Source organism: Meles meles, chromosome 21 (genome assembly GCF_922984935.1).
Source record: "Meles meles chromosome 21, mMelMel3.1 paternal haplotype, whole genome shotgun sequence".
In the NCBI taxonomy this organism is placed as follows: Eukaryota; Metazoa; Chordata; class Mammalia; order Carnivora; family Mustelidae; genus Meles; species Meles meles.
This window is the reverse complement of record NC_060086.1, coordinates 41,926,000-41,937,933: the sequence shown is the minus strand read 5'-3', so window position 1 is coordinate 41,937,933 and position 11,934 is coordinate 41,926,000. Positions and strand designations below refer to the sequence as shown.

The window sequence follows — 11,934 nt, the reverse complement described above, 5'->3', positions numbered from 1 at the left end:
CACTGCGGCTTCTCCACGTGCCTCTGGGACACTGTGGCCTCTGCCCCCCACTCTCCGTGCAACACAGTAACTCCCTCGGCCTCCGCTGCCAACCCCCGCCCCATTTCTGGGCCTGGCTTTCCCTCCTCTCTCCAGCTGTGTTTGGGCTGGGCCTGGGGTGCCTGCCTGCCCTTTGCCAGCTGCGGGGAGGGAATCTGAGCCCCGAGGCCTGGCGCCAGGGCCCCAATCCTGACAGGGGCGGAGTGAGCCTCGGGGCCAGGTGGGGGCCCGTCCCGGCTGTCAGCGCTCGTGATGGATGAGGGGTGGGGTAGGCGGGGCTCTGGAGTCCTGCCACGGAGGGAGGTGGGGGGCTGGCCCCCTGGGGTCTGCCAGCAGAGCCTCTGCCCCTCACAGCTGGGGGGCCTGGGTGAGGGACCCCACCCAGGAGAGGTGCTTAAAGGCCCAAAGGGTGTGTGCCCTCCCACTCCACTCGGCATCATGGGTACCTGGGCCTTCCCCGCAGCCCTTCTCCTGCTCTGCCTGGCTTCAGAAAGCCTACAAGGCGGTGAGGGCGGGAGGCAGGCAGCCGAGGTTGGGGCTGGGAGGGCTAGGGACAGCACTGGCCAATGCCGAGGCTCCGGGTGTGTGAGGTCTGGGGGCAGGATTATGGGGGGTTCAGGGATAGCTGCCCGGGTCCTTTTCCCTCTCCATCTCTGGGGTCCCCACCTGAGTCAGCACCTCCTTGCTCCCCAGGGCTACCTCCATTGTCTCCGGGCCCAGGGAAAGGTAAGTGGTCCCCGTTGGCACGGGGTCAAGGGAGAGGGCCTGGTTTCTCCCCTACGGGTCTGGGAGATCTCTGGCAGAGAGCCCCAGACGTTCCCTACCTCGTTCTGGGATCCCGATGTGGGGCCCAGGAGAGCACAGGGTCCCTCCCCGTCTTCATGGCAGACACTCTTGCCCATGGTTAGCTCGAGTGTGGGGAGCAAAGACACCCCACACCTTTGGAACCGGGGTGAGGGACGGCGGCACACCAACAGCATGAGACATCTCAGAGCAGGGCTTGGAACTGGGTCTCCAGGGGGGTCATGCTAGGACAGGGAAGAGTCAGGACGTCCTGGCAGTGAGAAGCGGCAAAGGCTGGGAGGTAGGGCGGAGGTGAGAAGACGAGGCCGGTGGCCAAGGGGCTGGGCAGGTAGGGGCAGAGTGTCACAGAAGTCTTCAGTCCAGGGATCTGTGGGGTCCTCAGGGTGGGAGAAGGGCTCCGTCCTGAGACCTGATGCACCAGAAAGATGAGGGGGTGGGGCACCAGGAAGGGAGGGGTCCAGAGACTCTCCAGAGTAAGAATGGAGGGGGTAGGCGGGAGGGGTCGTGCCCCTGCAGAAGGAGCAGGGGATCCGCCCCCAGGGGTCCAGCCCGAAAACCTCCCCCCAGGCCCCTGCCTCCAGGCTGCTCACCTGGTGCTGTCCTCACCCCTCCTGTGACGGGAGAGGAAACTGAGGCCCAGAGGGGGTTACATTCTTGCTTGCACAGCAGAAGGGGTAGCATTCAGGTTCAGCCCTTTGCCTAAGTTAACCCCTTTCTCTGCAACCCGCAGGCTTCGGGAGCCCCAATGGCTACAGATCAGGTAAAGCCGGCTGAGAGGATGAGCAGGGTGGGAGCAGCTGTGTCCTCCGAATGAGGGTGAGGAGGGTGAGGCTCCAGCCCCTCCCAGCCCTTCTGGCTCAACTTCCTGTCTTCATCCCCGCCCCCACCAGGCTACGGCTCCCCCAGTGGCCTGGGAGCAGGTGAGAAATGGACAAATGGGATTTGGGGGTTGGGAGAAGCAGCCACGTCAACAATATGTGGGGACAGTGCTGATCCCACCCTGACCCCTGTCCCCAGAGAAGTGAACTGGGACCCCTTCAGGCTGGGCTCCTTTTCCTCCCGTACACACTCCCCTCCCTCGGAGGAATCCGGCAAGACTGCTCAATGTCATCTCACCCGTGTGCCCCACCCCGGACACCCCCAACTCTTTCCTGTCCCTGCTTGTCGTCTGTGCTGCCCCCACTGAGCCCCGTGCTGTGGGGGCAAGTCTAGCTCACTGCATGTCCCCTGGGCCGACTGAGAGTGGGCTCCAAGGCCCCCTTCCCCGTTCACCTTCCCTGGGATGGGCAGACAGGAGCTGAATTCCCATCGGCCTGATGCTCAGAAGCAGCAGGCAGGGTCCTGGGCCCCTCACCTAGTCCCTGGACCTCCCCTGGCTTCTGAGGGGGAGGAGGACCTTCCCCACCTCGCTCTCACACCCTGTATCTCCATTTGTCCCCCCAGGATTTGGGAACGGGAATGGGCTGGGAGCCCAGGCAGGTGAGCTTGGCGGGTTCTGGGGGTTGGTTCTGTTGGTTCTGTCTGCCTCCCTCCCAGGCCTTCCAGGGAAGGGTCAGGCTTTTGATTGAGGCAGGCTGACAGGGAGCCTTCCAGTTTGCTGTTTCTGGTGTGGCCCAAGGGTCCTGTACCCCCAACCTAGCGAGGACTCCCAACCTCCCTTGTTCATCCCTCCGTCTCCCTGTGGGTCCTCCAGCTCTGACTGGCTGCAGGTAGAGGTGGGCCCCGGGGGCACTGGGAGCTGTGGTCAGGATTCTAGGTATTCCAGAAACGGGATCTGAGACTTGGGCCCCATCTCCCTCTCAGGCACTGGAGGGAGTGTGAAACCCCAGAAGCCAGGTGAGCCCCCGCCCTGTTTCTCCCCATCTCTGTCTTGCCTCCCCCCACCCTGTTATTCCCTTCTTCCCCCCTGACCCCCCTTGCCCTATTCCCCAGGGTTTGGAAACGGGTTGGCAGTGGGGACCTTCCCAGGTGCCGTCGCCCAGCCAGGTAAGGTGGGAGAAGAGCCGAGGGCTGACAGGGCTGGGCGGGCACGGGGGTCCTTTCCCCACTCCCCCAGAGCAGAACTGCTGACTCGTTGGGGAGGGTAGAAGAAGGGCACCCCTCTTTCACCCCCATCTCAGCTGGGACCCCAGAAGCCCTGTGCCTCGCCTCTCATCATGACCTTGGAACCCCAGGAAGGGGCTGGGGCCCTGCGACTCCCTTATCCACCACATCTCTCCCCCCAGGTTTTGGAGGGCGTGTGAGACCCCAGAAGCCAGGTGAGATGCCCCATCCACGCCCACCCTCTCCCCACCTTGCCTCCCGTCTGGTTCCCTGTGAAGCCCAGCCCCCTCCCTCTTGCTTACTCCCTCTGGCTCTGTCTCCCCAGTATATGGAAATGGACTGGGAGCCGGTTCCTTCCCAGGGCTGGGAGCCCAGCCAGGTGAGGACACCTGGAGCCTGAGCCCGGGGAGGGAAAGGGAAAAGCGGGAGGAGGTGGAGAGTTGGAACAGGGACGAAGTCGGGGAGAAAGTTGGGAGTGGGGCCGTGGGGAGGCTGGGAAGCCTCTCAGTCTCTCCCCAGACCTGGGAGGGGGGATGGATCCTCAGAGGCCAGGTGAGGGGGGAGCAGCCCTCTCTCCATGTCCCCCCCTTGGGCACGTGTTACCCCCTAAGGAACTCCTCACTGGGCTGCTGCTGTCATTTCTACGGCCTGAGCGTGGTCTCAGAACGTTCCCGATTTCCAAGCCCTTCTCGGGGCATGCTGCCTGCAAAGAGCAATTGAGGGACACAGAGGTCCTGGGCAAGGGCGGTCAGGGGAGCCCCCCAGAGCAGCCACACTGGCCCGGCTCCAGCCCCGCCCTCCCGCTCTCCACGGGCCCTGTGGCTCGGAATGGTGGCCAGGCACCAGCTATGGGGTGGGGGCCGGGGGGGGCAGAGGCATGAGTGTGGAGCTTCAAGGGAGCTCTGGGCTCTCTCACCTGGTCCCTGACCTTTCTCAGGAGTTGGAGGGGGCGTGACACCTCAAAAGCCAGGTGCGCTGCCTGCTGTCCCTGTGTCTCTGTCCTCTTCCGCCTGGCCTTTGGGCCTCCCCTTACTCCCTCTTGCTGTCTTCCAGGACTCGGCAATGGGAATGGGATGGGACTCGGAGCCCAGCCAGGTAAGGGCACCTGGGCTGAGCTGGGGTTCTGGTGAGGAGCTAGGGAGGTCAGGGACTGGAAGGCAGAAAACTGACTCCTGGGGGGAGAACAGGATGGGATGATGTCCACATGTGGCTCCGTGGCTTTGAGTGTTGCCCTAGTCCCTAACTCTCCTCCCCGAGTCCATCCTCTCTAGGCTGCTGCTGGCAATAGCCAGGGGCCTGGCCTGGCTGGGGTAGCTTGGGGCGGGGCCACATGGCTGGAGCGGTCTAGGTCCAGGGTCTCTTAGGGGCTTCTTCGTTCCACCAGCGTTCAAGTGCCTGTCCTGGGCCAGGCAGCGTGCCCAGTCCTGAGGGGCTTTATCCTTGCAAAGACCCATACTCTGGGGTTTTAAGCCAGAGAGAACCACCCTTGCCTCCAAGGCTGGGTGTGAGGACGGGAGGAGGCTGGGCTCGGAAGCATGGTGGCAGGAAGTGCGGCGTTTAAACGTGGGCGAGAGGGCAGCTATGGGGACAGTTCTGACGGGTGGGTCCCTTGCAGCCTGCCTTCTCAGCCCCTCTCCTGTCACGGGCTCCATGGCCCCCTCCCTGACTCTGGTAGCCAGGCTGAACGGAGGGATGTGTGAGGGGAGGGGAGGGGAGGGGAGGGGAGGGATCTGGGCAGCAGGGCGGGGGAACCCGGGGGGGCCTGTTTCAGCACCACCCCACTTTTCCATGTCACCCCTCCCCCCAGCAGGTGTCACAGCTCATAATCGCTTTGGACCAGGGGTAGCAAGGGGATGGGGTTGAAGCTGGGACCCAGGGCTGGGTTTCTGGGTCCCTCACCTGCTAGTCTCTCCCCCAGGCTTTGGAGGGGCCGGAAAACCCCAGAAGCCAGGTGAGCCTGTTCTTTGTGTCCCCGTCAGTGTCTCTTTGTGCTCCCAAGCCCCAGATCCCCCATATTCCCCCTTGCTCTGTCTCCCCAGGATTCAGGAATGGGAATGGGCTGGGAGGCGGCGCCTTCCCGGGAGTAGGAGCCCAACCAGGTGAGGCCCTGAGGCTCTAGGAGCAGAGCGTAGGGGTCACTGGGGGTGCCCAGGCCTAGTTAGGATCTGAGGGAGCAGGAGGGGCTTGGGGGGACACACAGACAGTCTCCTGGCCTTCCCTCTGCCTGCGAGCCACGTGAGACCCGCTGTCCACCGCTGCCTCTCCCTCCTGGTGTGAGCAGCACTGGTTCGGCAGCCCCCCAGGGGCTGGCCAGGTGGGAGACAGGCGCCCCCCCCCCCCCGGAGCCTGGGGTGCGCTGGGACAGGTGGACAGGAAAGGAGTGTGAGCACAAGTGGCCAAGCGGCACCCTGGCCGGGAGCCGGGAGCATCTAGGGAAGGGGAGGCGGAGGCCAGGGGGAGGACCGCTGGCTGGGGCCCACTGAACTGGGGCGTGCTTGAGCTGAGGCCTCCGAGAGAGACTGGAGAGGGCAGCGGCTCCGGAAACAGCTCAGAGGCCAAGGTGGCAGGAGCGAGCGAGGACCTGGTGCTTGGGGAGGCGGAGCCGGGTCACCCAGTCGGCTGGTCTCCCCCACGGGCTGATGCATGTGGTGGCAGCGGCCGTCCGGGAGGGACCCAGGCAGTGGGGGTGATGTGCAGGCTCCCCAGGGGGATGGTAGGGGCTCCACTGGGTGGGGGTGGCCGTCGTCAGATTCCAGGGGAACCTCAGAGAAAGGCCGGCCCCAGAGCCCCTCTTGCCTTCCAGCAGGTCCTGCAACTCAAAACGGCTACAGACCAGGTAGGCTCCTTCTGGGGCTCTGAGGACACCTGGAGACGGGGACCAGGCTCTCATCTGCTCCCTGTCTCCACCAGGCTTTGGAGGGGGTGTGAAGCCTCAGAAGCCAGGTGAGCCTCACCCCTGCCTCTCTCTCTCCACCACTAAACCCCTCTCCCACTCACACAGCCCCCTCTGTCCCCCAGGACTCGGGAACGGCAGCGGCTTGGGAGCCCAGCCAGGTGAGCCTGCAGGGGTCTGGGGGTCAGCATCCGGGTGCCCTCTCCCACCGCCCTCCAGGCCCGGCAGGGGCAGGATTGGTAAATAATGGGGGGGTTGCTGAGCAGAAGCTTCCAGGATTCCAGCTTTCAGGCTTGGCTCTGAAGCGGGCCCCTTCACCTCTATGTCTCCCAACTCACCCTTCCTCTTCCCACAGGTCTAGTGACCCAGAACGGATACGGAGCAGGTATAAGCAGGGTGGGGAGGCCCCTGGGGAGGCCTTGAGATGGGGCTTCTGGGCCCTTCACCTGCTCCTGTGTCTTCTCCAGGCTTTGGGGGGGCCACGAAGCCCCAGAAACCGGGTGAGTCTGGCCCGGATTTGTCTGTGTCCATGCGCCCCCTGAAGCCAGAGCACCCCCTCCTCAGGCTCCCGGTCACTCTCTAGGATCTGGGACCCGCTGGGAGGCATGGCCATCTCAGGGGCCTGGGCCCAGGCTTATCTCAGGGAGAGAGGAAGGCGGAGGGCTGGCTTCCACGTGGTGGGGAGATGGGAGCTTAGCCTGTGGCTGGGGAGGCCCGGGAGGGAGGAGGTGACCTCTCCCTTGGACCGCGGCCTCTTAGCCCCACACTCCCATGCTGACGGCTCTGTCCTGCCTCCTCCTGAACCCCTCCAAAACCAGCCCTTCCTGTCCACCCCCGTTTGTCCTCCCCTGGATATGGTAACAGAAATGGACTAGGAGAGGCACCTGGGAGGCTCAGTAGGTTAAGCCTCTGCCTTCGGCTCGAGTCATGATCTCAGGGTCCTGGGATCAAGCTGCCACATCGCATAAGGCTCTCTGCTCAGCAGGGGCCCGCTTCCCCTTCTCTCTGCCTACTTGTGATCTCTGTCTGTCAAATGAATGGAATCTTAAAACAAAAAAAAACAAAACAAAACAAAAAAAGATCAGGAGCCCAGCTGTGAGGGGTCCCGAGGCGTTGGGAGAAACTGGGGGCACAGGGGACCATGAGGAGAGGTCTGGTGGCTGGACATCAGCTCCACCTCCCCAAGCCTGGGAGGGGGGAGGTAAAACCCAGAAGCCAAGTGAACCTCACCCCTGCCTGTCTCTCTCCACCTGTCCCAAACCCCACGCTCTCCTGCCCCCATTCACACCCCTATCTATCTGTCCCTCCCAGGATTCGGGAATGGCAACGGGCTGGGAGGCCAGCCAGGTGAGACCGGTGGGGTCCGGGGGGTGCAGGTCTGGGCATCCTCTCCTGCTTCCCTGGCGGCCTGGCAGGAGGAGGGCGGGTAGCCTAGGAGCAGCTGGGCCTCCAGGACGCCCTCCCCGGCCTCCTGTACCTGAGCCTCTCCATCTCCCCAGGCCCTGCGGTTCCCGTGGGCTACGGACCAGGTAGGGAAGCGGGCGCTGGGGCCAGACCCCAGGGTTCTGGAGAGGCCCAGAGAGGGGGAGTAGGTCACTCGCCTGTTCCCATCTCTTCTTCAGGCATCGGTGAGGGCGGGAAGCTGGGGAAGCCAGGTAAGGCTTTCCTCCCTGTGAGTCCTGACGGACTTCTAATAAGGTAGAAGTATTTGGTCTCCCGGTCCCGGCACAGAGCCCCTCAAAGCCTAGGAATTTCCTAAGTAAGGAGACCGGTAGAGTGTCTTTTGTTATGTTAATGCTGACTTTTGGAGAGCCCCGTGTTATCTAAGGTTGGCGCTGCTTGCTGGGGGCCCCCAGCTTGGGGTTGGAGGGTCGGAACTTTCAGTCCCTCCCTTTGACCTCTGGAGATGGAAAGGGTCACCAGCCTCGCCTGTGTAAGGGAGCCTCCCAAAAACCTCCAAAAGGGCCACTCTGGGAGAGCTTCTGGGGTGGCGGGTGACTCCTTGGAGGCCCAGGCCCGGGGAGTGCGGAGGCCCCTCCAGGCTTCCCACACACCTGGCCTCCCTATCGTGCATCTGCTGGCCGGCAGTGCTAGCCTTTATAAAGAGCCTGGATTCTAGTAAGGAAACTTTTCCTGAGTTCTGTGAGCTGCTCTAGTGAATCGGTCGCACGCAAGGAGCTGGGTTCCTGGCCAGAGGGTCAGATGTACCTCTGGCAACCTGGGCTGAGGGCGCCTGGGATGAGGGGGTGGGGGACTGAGCCCTTCACCTGTGCGGTCCAAAAGGCTGTCTGTAGGTGGCCAGCGTCAGGATTGAGGCATGTCGTCCGTCAGACCCCCAGCTGGTGTTGGGAGAATTGCTTGGTGCTGTGGAGAAGTTCCAGAATTGGGATCAGCGTCAGAATCAGGCCCCCACTGCACTCTAACCCCAGAAACTGTCTGTTCCTCTCACTGCTTTCCCCCTTCCCAATCCACACACCCTGTCTCCCAGTTTACAGGAACGGGCTGGGAGCCGGAGTCTTCCCAGGCCAAGGGGCCCAACCAGGTGAGGGAGGCGGTGGGGCGGTGGGGGGGGGGCGGTGGGGGAGCAGGGCCCCAGGGGGCGCAGAGTTGGGTCCTGGGAAGAGAAGGGACAGGGTGGCATCCAGCTGTCACTCAGCCTGTTTCTGTCTCTCCCCAGCCCTGGGAAGGGGCATGAGCCCTCTAAAGCCAGGTGAGCCCATTCCCGCCCCTCTCCTACCTTGCCCTGAGGTTGCCGCTGCCCCTCACGCCTGCTTTTCTTCCCAGGCTTCATTCCGGGACTGCGGCTCCCAGCAGGTGAGTGTGGCGGGAGCTTCAGAAGGGGGGGGCTGGGCTCTTTCTTGGGAGCTTGAGGTCTGAAGTCTGAGGGGGCCTGTCTCTCCTGCAGCTCTGGGAGGGGGTGTGAAACCTCAAAAGCCAGGCAAGTGAGAGACCTCCCCCCCCCCCCCCCCGTCTCTATCCTGCATCTCCACCTGCCTCCTTCCAGAACCCTCCCTGCTAAATTACTACTCCTCACATCCCTGCTTTTTCTCTCCAGGATATGGCAATGGAAATGGGGTGGGGGCCCAGCCAGGTGAGGCTCCTGCGGCTCCTGCGGCAGGGCTGGGGGCGAAGGAAGATGCCCCAGGAGAAAGGCAGGAGGGATGTTGCTGGAACACACAGGGTCTAGGTGGCCCAAGAGCAGGAGCCATGTTAGGTGGCTGGGTCCCCTTGTACCCCAAGTACCACGGGAGTGGGGCTTTCTCTGGCCTAGCCATGGCCTCCCTCGGAAGCTGTGTCTGCCCTGGAAGTCATTATGGCCTGGGGGCTTGGCCAGGCTGAGGCCGGGAGACTGGCCTGGGGCAGGCGCTAGCTTGGGTTCACTGCCCTCCCCCGTCCTTCCCCATCTAGGTCCCTGCCATGGGAGGGTCCCTCCAATGCTTCTCCCCAGGCCTCCCACTTCGGGGGTCCCTTCTGCTAAAGGGGGCGGTGGCTGGGACCCCAAATCCCAGCCCTCTCCCCCAGGGCAGAATGGCAAGGTCCCAGGTCAGTGTGGAGTAGGGGGCTGGGGATGGGGCACCAGGGGATCCCTGGTCCCAGGAGGGGCTGGGTCTAGCCAGGCTGCTCACAAGCCCCCAGGGCCATTCTCTAGCTAAGACTGAGGCTTGTCACCGAGAGCCAGCTGAGGGAGAGCCTAGATTCTGGCCCTGAGACCCCACGGGACTCCCATTATGGCAGCTCCCCCAGCCAGGGGCAGGCTGCAGCATTCCCAGACGTCCCCGTGCCAAGCTCACTTCTGTCCACGGCTTTCCTCCTAGCACCGCCTCCTGCCGTCCAGTGGGGGCTGAAACCTCAGAAAGCAGGTGTGACTCTGTCTGCCCCCTGTCCCGAGCCCAGATCAGGGTCACTCCTCCATCATCCTTGGGCCCCAGTCTGCCGCAGCTGTCCAGGCTCCTAAGGCCAGGAAGTCCCTCCCTGAGTCTACCCATAGTCTCCCTTGCTGCTTTCTAAGCCTATTTCTTCTGGTTCTGTTCCCTGTCGACAGGGAGTATCCCGTCTTCCTCCTCAGAGCCCTTAAGGTCCATATTTGGCCCCCAAGGAGTTAATGGCCCCCATTCTCCTCACAGGATACCAGCCCCTGAATGGCTATGGACTGGGAACAGAACTGGGTGAGGAGGCCCCTCCCCTTCCCTCCTCTCCTGGCCCCTAGCTCAGGAAGAGGGGAGTCAGAGGCTTTATCTCTCTCTGACTCCTCTCTCTCTGCCCCCATTTCCTCTCTCTCAGGCTTTGGTGGTGGCCTCAAGCCTCAGAAAGTTGGTGAGCCCCCCGGGCCCCCAAGGGTGCAAGCTGGTATCTTCCCTGCGGCAAGCCCTCTTGTCCTTGTGTCTTGCCCTGGCTGGCTCTGTCCTTGAACTGGCACACATCCCGTCTGCAGCAGGCCATAATGCCGGCCAGAGACAGGCCGGAGACAGGAGTCTGCTGAGGGTCAAGTGCACACCGAGGTACAGTCTTGGGGTGCAAAGGGAAGCTGGCCAGAGGGAGGCCAGGAGAGGCTTCCAGAAGGTGGAATGACAGAGTTTGCACAGGGTTGGTTGGCTGAGCATGGGAACCGCGTGTGTGAGGCCCTCTCTGGGTTGCCTCCGAGTCAGTCTCTGTCTGTCTGCTGCCTCTTGTCTCTCCACGAGCTGGTCACCCTGAGCCCCCCAACCCCCACTCACCTAGCATTTCTCCCACTGCTGTCTTGCAGGTTTTGCTTATGGGAACGGTCTGGGAGCTGGGGTCTTCCCTGAGCCCCACCTGCAGCCAGGTGCCTGGGAGTACTGGGGTGGGCTGGGGGGCCCTGGGCTGAGGGGCTCCTCCTGTCTCTGACCTTCTCCTCCCTCCTCCAGAGTTTCCCGGGGCCAACGGCTTTAGGAATGGTGAGTCAGGGACAAAGGACAGAGTGCAGGGGCTGGGGGCGGGGGAGGGACATCCAGGGGCCGAGCAGGAATCACTTGGATTTCTTGCAGGGTACGGGGAGGAAGCACCAGTGTACCCCAAAGCAGCAGTTCCAGGCTCTGAAGGAAATGGTAGGAAATGAGTGTTTAGGAGGTAAACCCTGGTAAGGGATGCAGGGACCAAGCCAAGCAGGCGGAGACCTGAAACCCCAGGGGGCTTCTGGGTTCCTGGATGTCTGGCGCTGGTGAGCAGGGGCGCCCACAGTAGCTCTCCTTCTGCAGGTCAGGCCAGGGCCCTAAGGGGCTCTTTTTGGCCCTCCATGCAGCCTTGGGGGCTTGCCTTGAAGCCTGGATATGGGCCTGGAGACACATACCCAGGGCTCGGGAGCCAGCCAGGTAAGGGGGGATGTGGACGAGCATTGTGGGGTTGTCAGGCTGACTGTAGGGAGCTGGGTCCTGGGCCGAGGCGCACCCAGAGCCCTGCAGAGAAGGCGTGGGACAGGGACAAGAGGGATTAGGCAGGAATGGATGGGGTTTGAGGAGACGGCTGGGGCTGGGGACCCTGAGCGTGAGCCTGGACACGAGACCAAAATGGGGAAGTGACAGACACCACGTGAGGGCCACTGGGAACCCAGTGCTCCCCCTTCTGTCCCTTCCCCCAGCGACCTATGGACAGCTGAGGCCAGAGCTGGGCCCCGGACCGTTTGGTGAGTGGCGGTTTCCCAGGGCCCAGGGTGAAGCTGGGGAGGGCAGGGGGGCTCTAAAGTCCCCTGGTGACCCGGTGCCCTGGCTGATCTGTGCCTTAGGCGGCCCTCCAGTGAAGAGAGACAGCAGTGGCCCACTGGGAAATGGCTATGGAGGTGAGAGGGGTCACGGTGGCCCTGTCCCCCACTCGCCCTGCCCACCACGGTTGCCCCTCCAGGATGCACTGGGGCTGTCCCAGTCCTTGGGAGGGACAGGACACTCTCAGGTCACCTGCAGGTATCTGCTGAGTGATCTTAGAAACCAGAGGCGGGAGAGGGTGCAGGTCCCCTGGGAGGTGAGGAGGGATCCAGACCTCACCATGGCCCTGCCTTTTCCCAGGCCACTGTCCTCTTGGGAAATGCTGAACACCGAGGCCCTTTCACTGCCCAGCCTGAGATCCTCTCTACCACAGCCGTGTGTTGGGCGAGGACGGCCAGATCCTGGGGCTTGGCTTCTGGCCGGGGGTCTCCTGCGGGC

General features: G+C 63.1%; 1 protein-coding gene across 1 annotated transcript; it reads left to right on the top strand.

Annotated features, from left to right (window-relative positions):
• The first annotated feature begins 477 nt into the window (after positions 1–477).
• On the top strand, positions 478–11,934 carry GREP1 (glycine rich extracellular protein 1). Its single transcript, XM_045992966.1, has 31 exons — positions 478–544; positions 1,574–1,603; positions 1,734–1,763; positions 2,287–2,322; positions 2,647–2,679; positions 2,776–2,829; positions 3,069–3,101; positions 3,212–3,265; positions 3,940–3,981; positions 4,805–4,837; positions 4,926–4,985; positions 5,693–5,722; positions 5,797–5,829; positions 5,905–5,940; positions 6,135–6,164; positions 6,247–6,279; positions 7,091–7,126; positions 7,279–7,308; positions 7,402–7,434; positions 8,268–8,321; positions 8,457–8,489; positions 8,564–8,593; positions 9,904–9,945; positions 10,061–10,093; positions 10,524–10,583; positions 10,666–10,695; positions 10,786–10,845; positions 10,996–11,109; positions 11,376–11,420; positions 11,520–11,573; positions 11,797–11,934. The coding sequence occupies exons 1-31, from the start codon at positions 478–480 to the stop codon at positions 11,820–11,822; spliced, it is 1,314 nt and encodes a 437-aa protein (XP_045848922.1). The 3' UTR covers positions 11,823–11,934.